Raw genomic sequence first — 12,959 nt, 5'->3', positions numbered from 1 at the left:
CTGCCAGAACAACTTCATTTCCAACTTGGTCTTCAGGATTTGGGAGCCGTAGGTCCAACAAATCCTTTAGCCGTAGATTTTGGCCAATTTCAGATGATGATGACAAGGAGGAGATGATATCTCCGGGTTGCTTTCCCATTATCACTTCAAGTACTAAACTCCAAACTATAAACATCGCATTTCTCGGTCACTCTCATTGTATAAGCAAGCTCTGCCAAACAAAAAAAACAAGAAATTGGGAAATTGGAAAATGGGTTATCCAAACTGTTGGGAAAGTTGCCTTATTTCCCACCACTCGGTGGGAAGGCAAAGTGAAAAATAGGAAAGCCTATATTTAGGTGTTTTAGAAAACCTAGCTAAAAAAGAAGGCAATTAGCTTTGTATTGGTTTTTTTTTTTGGAAAACCGAAAGAAGTAGGCTCACTCTCTCTAACGTGAGAGGGGTGTGAGACGCAAGACAAGAGGCTTGGGTGTGTAGGCTATCCAAGGTAAAGAGAAAAAGAGAGAGAAGAGAGAGAAAGAAAGGAAGAGGGAGAGAGATAGAGAGGAGAAATAGTGTGATGATTCACTGATATGAGGTCAAAATTTTTGTGATCAGTAGCATCCATCGGAAGGGCCTCATAGTGACTGTTGGGCCCACAGGGGAGGGACCCCACCCCAACCCACGCGGCCTCACCATGTCCGAACCACTCATTTCCTTCCAACTCCTCGAAATCAACATCATCTCCGCCAAGATCTCTCCCCTCACACGTGCACATAGAATGTACTCTAGATATCATCCTCTACATACCTTGTACATCATCACTTGGAGATGCTAGTTTATCATGAAAAAAAATTCATGGTAGCCAAACATGCCCTTAATAACAAGACCGAGAAATTGAATTCCATCAATTTTTCTTAATTAGAGAAAGAAACTCTTGAGAAAATATTGTAGCATGTTATCTTACACAGAGCAACGAGACCTGTACAAAACCATGTGGGTTGCCTCATGATGGTCTACAAAGATCAATGGTCTAAATGAAACATACATGTATCCAAGTGGGACCCAAGACTTGATCTCGACGGTGACAATCAGCCTAGTCCGTCCCTTATTTTGATCAACTATATGAAATACTGACCTATACAATATAACTGAGTAGGTGAAGAGACCCAACCCATTTACACTTGAAATTTCATCAGTTGAGACATTTCGATTGTGTGGAATGGCTTTGGAAAAGATGGAGTTCGAGCAGAGAACTTTCCAGAGATGTGTTGCATGGGTGGCCGAGTTTGTGGATTTGCATTTACGCATGCGAGTGCCATTGACACTGACAGAAAAACTTCATTTCCAACTTGGTCTTCGGGATTTGGGAGCCGTGGGTCTAACACATCCTTTAGCCGTAGATTTTGGCCAACTTCAGATGATGATGTTAACAAGGAAGAGATGATATCTCCAGGGTGCCTTCCCATTATCACTTCAAGTGCTAAAACCCCAAAGCTATATACATCGCATTTCTCCGTCACTCTCATTGTGTAAGCAAGCTCTGCCAAAAAAAAAAAAAAGAAAAGAAAAAGAAGTCAAATGACATAAAATTTCTAGGTTAAACAATGCTCTTACCATTCAAAAAAAGAGAGAAAATTCTCTTAATTGTATATATGCACTACAGTAAAATCCATTTAAGTTATACTGTTGGGACCAATGTGATTGTATTAATGTAGACACGCATGTTATCAATAGGTACGTACCTAAAACACTTTTGATCTATGCATTCAAAGTATTTTATTTTTTGGGAAAATAAAAAAGAAGGCCTACAAACTGTTTGTATTCGTTCAAAACAGGTTCCTTAAGTAGTAATCCTACCTGTTTTATGTAATTTTTTTATTAATATATAAATACCTTGGGGTAGGACAAATATGTGGAAAATATTAATTACTAATAGTTATAGATATTATTAACTTAGGCTAATGGCCCAACAACCAGTCTTTTTACAATTTCAAAAATTTAAAGCCGTCTTAATTAAATTAGGCATGTGAGATAACAGCGTTCCCTTAATAACCAGAATGATGCTTTCCGTAGTTCTGTTTCTTTATCCAAATGACGAAAATACACTTGGGGCCATTTGGATCTTGGCAAACATTTCTATGTAAAAAATAATTTCATGTAACAAGTATTTCATACAAAAAAAAAAAAAAGGGTTGGGAATTTTATTTTTTTACTTTTTTATTTTTTTAAATGGGTCTGTTTCTTTCAATGTAAAATGAGCGTAAAACGAATTTTATGCCCATTTTAAAGTAGGGAAAAGGAGGTAAAATTTGTTTCACACACATTTATGTCAAAAGAAATGGAGCCAAAATTTTGGAAAATTAGTAGTCACCAGTCCATTCCTCAGAGGCTCAGAGTAACTTGAAAAAAATTTCCTCCAATTTTAAGGTAGTTTTTGTTTTGGTTCTGCAAGAATTAGGCCCTGTTTATTTTGGATTTTGAGAACCGATTGTGAGACCAAAAACTGATTATTGGACTTAAATGTACATTTAATTTTGAGTCCAACAATCAATTTTTGACTACCACACAATTTTCAAAATCCAAAACAAACAGGGCCTTAGGATATTGTATCTCTAGGGCGGGGCCAATCACATCAATTGTCTAAAACAATTTGTCCTTCCGTGGAGCCAATTGACATAACAATCAAATAAGACCCAACTTTCTAAACATTTATACTGCAACAATCAATTATGCACAATACAGGAGAAACTAACCTGGAGCAACATATCCGCTGGTGCCTACAACTTCTGTCCAATTGGATGAATCGGGCATTAGAATTCTGGCAGTACCAAAATCAGAGACATGAGCCTCAAATTCTGAGTCCAATAAAACATTGTTGCTGGAGATATCTCGATGAACTATTGGCGGGATGCAATCATGGTGCATGTATGATAAAGAATGTGCCACAGCTTTAATAATATTCACCCTCTTCACCCAATCCAACTCCATTGCCCCTTCCTCACTGCTTAGTATATTAGCCAAATTTCCCCTTTCCATAAACTCATAATCAAGAAACATACATCGACGATGAGAGCAAAACCGATAAAGCTTAACAATGTTGCGGTGACGGATTTCTGTTAATGCTTGTACCTCATTTTTGAAACTTCTCCGATCAATTTGGCCGCCATCTTCCAATTTGTGAAGTTTTTTTACAGCTACTACTTGCCCTGTTGGTACAGATGCTTTGTAAACTCTCCCATATCTGCCTTCCCCAATGCAGTATTTGTCGTCAAAATCCTTTGTCGCATCGATGATATCTTTATAAGAAATACACTCATCCCAATTCCATATTGAAAATAGATCTTTATTCCTGTCATTTCTCTCTTCCTCTGCATTTCTTCTTCTGTGGAGAAAAATGAAAGAAATGCCAAAAACTAGAAGTAGAAGGAATATTGCACTGAAAAGAGGAAGAAGGATCAATTTGATAACGTTGTGTCTCTTTTTTGGTTCTCCATTGTTTACTGGTATGGAATTGCATGGTTGCAAACCTTGCGCTTTGCCGCATAAACCTTTGTTGCCAACAAATGTCCCTTGTTGGAAGGCTTTGTTGTTAGGAAGGCTACCTACCAAATTATTGTATGATAAATCAATCGATGTCAAGCTGAGCATATTTTCTAGAGAAGAGGGAATTGACCCAAAAAGCTTGTTGTGGGAGAGATTTAAGATTTCCAGCATGTGTAATTTTTGCAGTTGGGGCGATATTTCTCCTGTAAGCATGTTACAACTAAGATCTAGCATAATTTGCAGCTCTGCTAGATTGCCAACTTGAAATGGAATGCTTCCATTCAAATGATTTCTGCTTAAGTTCAAAGAATGCAATTTCGAGCAATCTTCTAGTTGTTCTGGTATCGATCCACTAAGTTTGTTTGCTGATAGGTCCAGGATCTCCAAATTGGATAGCTTTCCCATTTCTGATGGTATCCGACCAGAAAGTTGGTTACCATTTAAACTCATGTTATATAAAGCTGTCAAGCTCCCCAAATCCTTTGGAATCTCTCCAATCAAAAGGTTTGAAGAAAGGTCTAGTAGTTCTAGTTGAATCAACTGTCCAAACTCTAGTGGTATTTTACCAGTTATCAAGTTCCCCGAGAGCTTTAAAGATGTCAAATTTTTACACTTGCCCCAACTTGGAGAGAGTTCACCAGACAAATGGTTGCAGCTCAAGTCAATGTATGTTAGATTTGGACAAACTCCAAAGTCTTCGGACATATTTCCGGTGAGCTGGTTTCCTTTGATAGAAAATCTTCTTAAGGATGTGCAGTTTCTCCAGCTTAGGATAGGACCCGAAAGTTGATTGTAAGATAGAGCTAGAATGGCTAGGTTTTTAAGATCACCCAAAGAGGTCGGAATTGCACCATTAAGAAGGTTATCGGACAATGTCATGAGAGCAATATTTTTCAAATTCCCTATTTCTCCAAGGATGGGGCCAGAGAGATTATTACTGTGGAGGTACAACTTGATAAGGTTGGTCAAGTTCCCTATTGTGGAAGGAATGGAACCTGTTAGAATGTTAAAGGACATCCCCAGATCAACCATATTTTTCAAATATCCTAATTCTTCAGGGATGGGGTCAGAGAGCGTATTGTTGTCGAGGTACAACGTGGCAAGGTTGGTCAAGTTCCCTATTGCAGAAGGAATGGAACCTGTTAGAATGTTACTGGACATTTCCATATCAGCCATGTTTTTCAAATATCCTATTTCTTCAGGGATGGGGCCAGCGAGCTTATTGTTGCTGAGGCACAACGTGACAAGGTTGGTCAAGTTCCCTATTGCGGAAGGAATGGAACCCGTTAGAATGTTAAAGGACATACTCAGACCAGCCATATTTTTCAAATATCCTATTTCTTCAGGGATGGGGCCAGAGAGCTTATTGTTGTAGAGGTACAACGTGACAAGGTCGGTCAAGTTTCCTATTGTGGAAGGAATGGAACCTGTTAGAATGTTAAAGGACATCCTCAGATCAACCATATTTTTCAAATATCCTAATTCTTCAGGGATGGGGCCAGAGAGCGTATTGTTGTCGAGGTACAACGTGACAAGGTTGGTCAAGTTCCCTATTGCAGAAGGAATGGAACCTGTTAGAATGTTACTGGACATTTCCATATCAGCCATATTTTTCAAATATCCTATTTCTTCAGGGATGGGGCCAGAGAGATTATTGTTGTTGAGGTACAGCGTGACAAGGTTGGTCAAGTTTCCTATTGCGGAAGGAATGGAACCTATTAGAATGTTATAGGACATTTCCATATCAACCATATTTTTCAAATATCCTATTTCTTTAGGGATGGGGCTTGAGAGGCTATTTTTACCGAGGTACAGATGAGTAACGTTGGTCAAGTTTCCTATTGTTGAAGGAATGGAACCTATTAGAATGTTATAGGAGATTCTCAGATCAGCCATATTTTTCAAATTTCCTATTTCTTCAGGGATGGGACCAGAGAGATTATTCCTGTAGAGGTACAACGTGACAAGGTTGGTCAAGTTTCCTATTGCAGAAGGAATTGTTCCGAAGAGTGCGTTGTTGCTAAGATCAAGATTGGCGAGTTTTGGAAAGGAAGAGAATTTAAAGTTATAGAGCTTACCTTGCAAACCTACACTTGTTAGGTTTATTTGAGTGACACTTCCTTCGTGGTTACATGATATTCCCCTCCAATTGCATGGGCTTTTATTGGTGGCATTGTGAAGTGACCATGAATTGAGAGGAGCTTGGGTAAGGAGGCTAGCTTTCCAGCCGAGGAGAGCATCTGCTTCTACTAAATTTGCCGTTGTTGAACGGCAAGAAAGCATTAGAAAGCAGAAAAGTAAAGAGAAGAGGGCAAGAGATTTCTTCAAGGCCATGGTTGTTGGTGGTGTTTGAGTTTTTTCGGTCATGTTGGATGTAGATTTATAGTGAAAAAGTCGTGTGTCCTTCTATGCGGTGCGTTGAGGGGAATAATCGTGTAGCACATCTATTCTTGTAGCAGACAATTAATGTGGCCCCACTCGTATTTTTCTAAGCGTGTAAGAACCGTAGTCTTTTCTTCTTCTTGATCATTCACCACATAAACTTTGGAAAATAATTTAAATGACCAACGAGGTGGAGTTTTATTACTAACCTCCTTTTTTGTGGCTCTCCTTTCAATCTTTTTCTCCTCTTTTCTATTATTTTTCCCATGTGAAAAATAATTTAAATGACCAAAATAGCCAACTATAGAAATTTTCTATTTCTCCTTTTTTTAATGAAGACAAATGCTGAAAAGACTAGTTATAATAGAAAATTTTCCACCTCATATGAATTTAATAAGATAAAATCTAGTGAAAAGTGAGCCAGTGAGCCTACGTGGCTGCTCTCACATGCAACAACCAGCCACAAAATGCTCTCATGCAATGGACCCTAGCAAATCCCTTTCTATTATTTATACTCAGAGTGCCCCTCAACGTCCCATATTTGTCAAAAAGTACAGTGAAACCCACTTCATAGGACTAATCCAAACCGTTCGCAGTGTTTTATTTCCATTGTTAGGATGTCAAGAAAGCATCACAAAGCAGAAACGTAAAGAGATGTCAAGAAAGCATCACATAGTTTTCAAATTTCCTATTTCTTTTGGGATGGGGCCAGAGAGATTATTGTTGTAGAGGTACAACGTGACAAGGTTGGTCAAGTTTCCTAATGTGGAAGGAATGGTTCCGAAGAGTGCATTGTTGCTAAGATCAAGATTGGCGAGTTTTGGAAAGGAATAGAATTTGAAGTTATAGAGCTTACCTTGCAAACCTACACCTGTTAGGTTTATTTGAGTGACACTTCCTTCGTGGTTACATGCTATTCCCCTCCAATTGCATGGGCTTTTATTGGTGGCATTGTGAAGCGACCATGAATTGAGAGGAGCTTGGTTAAGGAGGCTAGCTTTCCAGCCGAGGAGAGCATCTGCTTCTACTAAATTTGCCGTTGTTGAACGGCAAGAAAGCATTAGAAAGCAGAAAAGTAAAGAGAAGAGGGCAAGAGATTTCTTCAAGGCCATGGTTGTTGGTGGTGTTTGAGTTTTTTCGGTCATGTTGGATGTAGATTTATAGTGAAAAAGTCGTGTGTCCTTCTATGCGGTGCGTTGAGGGGAATAATCGTGTAGCACATCTATTCTTGTAGCAGACAATTAATGTGGCCCCACTCGTATTTTTCTAAGCGTGTAAGAACCGTAGTCTTTTCTTCTTCTTGATCATTCACCACATAAACTTTGGAAAATAATTTAAATGACCAACGAGGTGGAGTTTTATTACTAAACTCCTTTTTTTTTTGCTCTCCTTTCAATCTTTTTCTCCTCTTTTCTATTATTTTTCCCATGTGAAAAATAATTTAAATGACCAAAATAGCCAACTATAGAAATTTTCTATTTCTCCTTTTTTTAATGAAGACAAATGCTAAAAAGACTAGTTATAATAGAAAATTTTCCACCTCATATGAATTTAATAAGATAAAATCTAGTGAAAAGTGAGCCAGTGAGCCTACGTGGCTGCTCTCACATGCAACAACCAGCCACAAAATGCCTTCATGCAATGGACCCTAGCAAATCCCTTTCTATTATTTTGTGAAGACAAATAATAGAAATTTTCTATTATTTATACTCAGAGTGCCCCTCAACGTCCCATATTTGTCAAAAAGTACAGTGAAACCCACTTCATAGGACTAATCCAAACCGTTCGCAGTGTTTTATTTCCATAGGTTGATCCTAACCAAATTTGCCATTGTTAGGATGTCAAGAAAGCGTCACAAAGCAGAAATGGGAGTTGTGATGAGCATGATATTGTAGATGTATTTTCCGGGAAATGATTTCAACAAACATGTAACACATTTCACGCAACAAGATGCTTTCGTGCAACTTTGCAGTGTTGAAATATGGCAAAGAATTATATTACTTTTCTAATGGATGTAGCTTATCTCTGGTGTATTTATGAGTACCCTTTTACACTAGAGGGGATTGTTACAAGTAAGAAAAAGGGGCAAATATATATCATTCCCTCTAACTATTAGTCTATTTGGAGTAGGGTTGCAACTCGGGTCGGGTGGGTCTGGTTTTCCCGAACCCTACCCAACCTAGAAACTATCTTGGGTAGGGTTGGGTAGGTTGTTTTAAAAGAAAACCTAAGATTCCTAAACCCGACTCTACCCAAGATAGTTTCTCAGGTCGGGTTTTTCTACATTCTCGATACATGCACCATAATTTATGTTCCAATGGTGGAATTTATGGTGCCTGTTCTACTCCAATCCAATGGTTGAACTTATAAAATTAGAACACATCGTGGTAAGCGGTTTTTTCTCCAAAGACCTCCCAAATATGATTAAAAAAAAAATCAACAAGTAGCTCGTAGAGGGAACATGCACGATACCCACATTAAAAAAATGTTTAATCTTTGGTATTAAATCTACTTGTGTTAAGAATCGCTTGGACCTAGGAAATTGGTGTTGTTGCATTGACTAGTGATGGTTAATTTAAATGATCATCATCAAAGGCTCAAAAATTAGAGTTGTTTTCTAGAACCCTAAACTAGAAGAAATCTCGGGTCGGATCGGGTTGACGCGGGTAAAACCCAACCCAAGTTGCAACACTAATTTGGAGTGCCCCTTCTACCAGATTACTTTTCTTCTACATGATTGACGCCATAAACATGTCTGTTAGTCACTGCCGTGGTCTACAAGGAAGAGGGATTGAGGACTCATATCTTACATACGATGGCCCTTGTTTTATTTATTTCCAAACCATATGTTGTTTTCTACGTGTAAAAGTGAGATTTGAAAGAAGAAAGTAGTGTGTGATGATTTACAGATTTCTGCTTTCTGCTTTCTGCTTTCTGCTTTCTGCTTTCTGTGATGAATGCGACAATAAATATAAAGACGAGGTCCATGTAACACATTTCAGAGGGATTTCAGCACAACCATTTTTGATACAAGACGCTCATGTTTCTTGTCTTTTAGTATATAATTGCCATCAAAGTGCTCTTTAAATACTAAAAGACAAGAAACATGAGCGTCTTGTATCAAAAATGTTTGTGTTGAAATCATTTCCCTATTTATAGATGTCTACGGGGAGAATGTAACACATTTCAGAGGGCCCCAAACCCATTGAAGATTCGCCTATTTATAGATGAGCATGTAACATATTTCAGAGTTTAACACTCTTTTTTTTTTTGGTGAGTTTGGTCCTCACACTCTTGGTGGTCTAAGTGTGAGCCCCCATTCAGAAGCTTCTCCTACGTTATCCTTATGGCCTACCTGCCCTTGTCTCTTCACACTGTATTGGCCTTGACCTATAATTAAATTCGTTTTCGATATATAACTTAGCAATATTGTTGGAAATCTAGGCTTGACCGCTTGACCACCTATCCACATGATTTTGTTTTTGGAACTAATTTACTTCTAGATTGGGAGCTTGGAATATAGACTTGACCACATTGGAAATCTCTTTTGTGGGAGTTAATGACCTAGGGACTTAGTGTTTTGTTTTGGAATTGTGCTGGTCATTTTACATTTGTTATTTGGTTAGTGGTAGCTTAAGGAAGCTAAGATTAGTTAAGTCTTGTTAGTCTCGGATTTAAAGTGTAGGGTATATATTTTTGGATCATGTATCTTCTTCATTTGCAAGCCATTTTAGTAAAATTTGAAGTCCATAACAGGTTGGGCTACTTTCTTTGTGTGTTTGGCATCAAGAGAACAATTTTCTTCTCTTGAATCACATCTTCTCCCTCCAACCTAGTTGGTTTCATTCCAACAAATATATGGCAAAGGGATTTCATGGGTTTTGGCTTTTGGATAATATTGATCAGTAATATCACGAAGGAATTGGAAGAGCCAAATATTTTAGCATGTCGTGCTACACATCTTCAACATTGGACCTGTTAGAAATGAGATTAGAGTTTAGAAGAGAGGAAGAAGAATAGGAGTGAAGGATGGAGAGTCTCTCCACTAGGGAGCTCCTCATGTAAATGATGAATATATAGGCCCAAACCAGGGCAACTATGTACAATGACTACAATACCCTCTACACTATAAGTAATGACAAAACTACCCCTAATACATGTAATTGAACAATCCCCCTCAAGCTTTAGTGTATATACTATAAAGCTACAGCTTGCTACAAAGAACTACAACAACAACTAAAAGTACAATAAGCCCATACACACATCCAGCTTGGTATAACACTCCTCAAGCTGGTGTGATGAATACATAATGAGAGCATAATACTAAAAATTAAGGGCAGCAGCTGCCACAATAAACATCATCGACATCAATGTACATAAAAAAAAGCAGCTCCCTTGAAGTAACACACCAGCGAGAGTGATCAAACATGGCCTCCCCTAAAGAAATGAAAAATTAATATTTTATCAAAATTTTTGCCAAAATTACCGAAATTTCGACGGAAATTTGGTAAATTTCGGTTTTGGAACGTTTCAGTTTCGGTTTCTGCCCTAACCAAAATTTCTAAAAGCTTAAGCAGTTTGAGTTGATATTATTTGATCATTTTTATACTTCAACACTCCCCTTCACGTGTGGCCCCTCTTTTTTTGGGTTGGCCTTACACCTTGCACATGTGGCCCCTCTTCTAGGTTTGCCTTACATGTGGGCTTTGTTGCTCGGAAACATACGATGTAAAATAACCAATTACTCAGAAAGCTTAAGCCGTTAGAGTTGGTGTTATTTAATCATTTATACTTAACATAAGCATATGAATGTTTGGCAACTATAAAATATGCAAGGACTCCAGCAAAATTTTTACAAAGCAGGGACTAATCGGCAGAATCCCTTATTTAAAATAGTTTTCAACGGAGAAAAGAAAAAACCTGATCTTCTAAACATTACGATGTTATAATCAGATGGCGGATACCAACAAGCAGATGGTGGGCCCCAACAGTAATCGACACTACAACAATCAAGGATAATATCCGAATTCGAACAATATCCGCCGGAATCGAATTCGGTAATAGATACTAAATATCCGTCAAATTCGAAACCGAATCCGAATTCGGATAGTCTATACTATTAGTCTAATTTGTATTTACTTGGGTGAGGATTTGGAATCATACTATTAGTCTAATTTGTGAGGCCACCTCACTCATACCTTTCCTATGGATGATTACTTTCTTTCTGCCGTGGTCTACAAGGAAGAGTGATCGAGGACTCATATCTTACAAACGAATGGCTCTTGTTTCATTTATTTCCAAACCACATGACTTTTGTAAGGCCCAATGGAGAAAATGGACAAAAAGCTAGCTAGTTGACAGGTGTTTTTTCTTTGCAGAAAAGTGACAATTGAAAGAGGAAAGAAGTGGGATTACTTAAAGATTTGAGGTCAAACTGTTGTTTAGTGATCCGATGGGCCACAGAGTGACTGGGCATATTATTGCCTTTGTCGTGGGAGTGAGGAGATAAGAAGATATTTTTTTTCTTCCCTCTATGCTGTTTTGTTTCTACGGAGATAAAGGGCATGGCCCCAAGGTTGACGACTTAAATGATCATAGATGGGACCTACTTGATAATTCCTCATCAGAATAGTAAGATGGAGATGATTTTGGAGCAATGCATATTTACATTGGGGCCCAACAAATGAATGGTTTTGATCTTCTAACAAATAAGAAGTCTTGCAGTACCAAAATCAGAGATACATGAGCCTCAAATTCTGAATCCAATAAAACATTTTTGCTAGAGATATCTGGATGAACTATTGGCGGGTCACAATCATGGTGCATGTATGATAAAGAATGTGCCACAGCTTTAATAATGTTTGCCCTCTTCACCCAATCCAACTTCATTGCCCCTTCCTCGCTGCTTAGGATATTAGCCAAATTTCCTCTTTCCATATACTCATAAACTAGAAACATACATCGACGATGGGAACAAAACCCGTGAAGCTTGACAATGTTACGATGACGGATTTCTGCTAACGCGCGTACCTCATTCATGAAACTTTTCTGATCAATTTGGTCACCATCTTCCAATTTTTGAAGTTTCTTTATGTTGAAGAATTTGAGGGTAATGTTTGTGATAGAAAACAGATTCTGTTGCTTCAAGGCGTGATATCACTTTCCTTAAGACAAGATTTGCCCCCACCAGTAGTGTGCAAAGGGGATCCACGAATTGCCTCCAAAATACAATGAAGCCTAGTAGGGAAGCCATACTAATGTTTGATGAGGCCTTGCACTAGCGGAATCAAACCCCAAATGCCCTTCCGAAATTTCAAGCCTTAGAGAAATTTCTAGATACTGTTTCTGCAGAAGATCAGTATCTAGAACAGTAAATAAAGGGAAAAATAGTATGTAGAAATACTTGGGGATCAGATAGGAGTGTAGAAGAGAGTTTAAAGTCTGTCAGAATTGCTAATTCGTTTCTGTTATGAAATGACCGAATTCTGCACATTTTATAGACCAAAGAAAAATGAAAGAAAAACAAAAGAAAAAAAAATCAAATAACATAAAATTTCTTAGTAAAACATTGCTCCTAATTGTATATAAACTTATGGCCTCTTTGAATACTTCCAAAAAATATATGCATCTACAGTAAAACCTGTTTAAGTTAATACACTTGGGACCAATCTGATGGTATTAATATATGCACGTAATTAACTTATGTAGTGAGGAAGTCTTAAAATAGGCTATATAAGGAAGAACCACTGGTTTGCCCTAATAGGTAATACGACATTTGACATTACAAAGTGCCCCAAACAAGCAGTGAGTGCGTTAGGTAGTTCTTTTTCTTCATGTACATGGGTGAAAATACTCCTACCGGCCATTTGGACCTAGGTAAAAGTTTATACGGAAAAATTATTTAATGAAAATAGTATTCCATCGAAAAAAGACTTCTATGTTGTAGCAAGAATGATTTTTTCCAAGAAAATGGTGATTTTTTTAATATGGCTCTGTTTATTTCTATGTAGATGAGTGTAAAACATAATTTATGCCCATTTTAATGTGGAAAA

The 12,959-nt window shown here is 37.9% G+C and overlaps 1 protein-coding gene across 1 annotated transcript; it reads right to left on the bottom strand.

Moving 5' to 3' along the window:
• Positions 1 to 938: 938 nt before the first annotated feature.
• Positions 939 to 7,096, bottom strand: LOC143890166 (uncharacterized). Its single transcript, XM_077394744.1, has 2 exons — positions 2,736 to 7,096; positions 939 to 1,522 (listed from the first exon to the last, which is right to left on the bottom strand). The coding sequence occupies exons 1-2, from the start codon at positions 5,890 to 5,892 to the stop codon at positions 1,158 to 1,160; spliced, it is 3,522 nt and encodes a 1,173-aa protein (XP_077250859.1). The 5' UTR covers positions 5,893 to 7,096; the 3' UTR covers positions 939 to 1,157.
• Between the last annotated feature and the right edge of the window lie 5,863 nt (positions 7,097 to 12,959).

The sequence above is a fragment of the Tasmannia lanceolata genome, unplaced genomic scaffold, assembly GCF_043159265.1.
Source record: "Tasmannia lanceolata isolate RefF3 unplaced genomic scaffold, GAP_Taslan_0.1 ptg000013l, whole genome shotgun sequence".
Classification (NCBI taxonomy): domain Eukaryota; kingdom Viridiplantae; phylum Streptophyta; class Magnoliopsida; order Canellales; family Winteraceae; genus Tasmannia; species Tasmannia lanceolata.
Note: the sequence above shows the minus strand (reverse complement) of the source record. Positions and strands in the feature narration are given on the sequence as shown.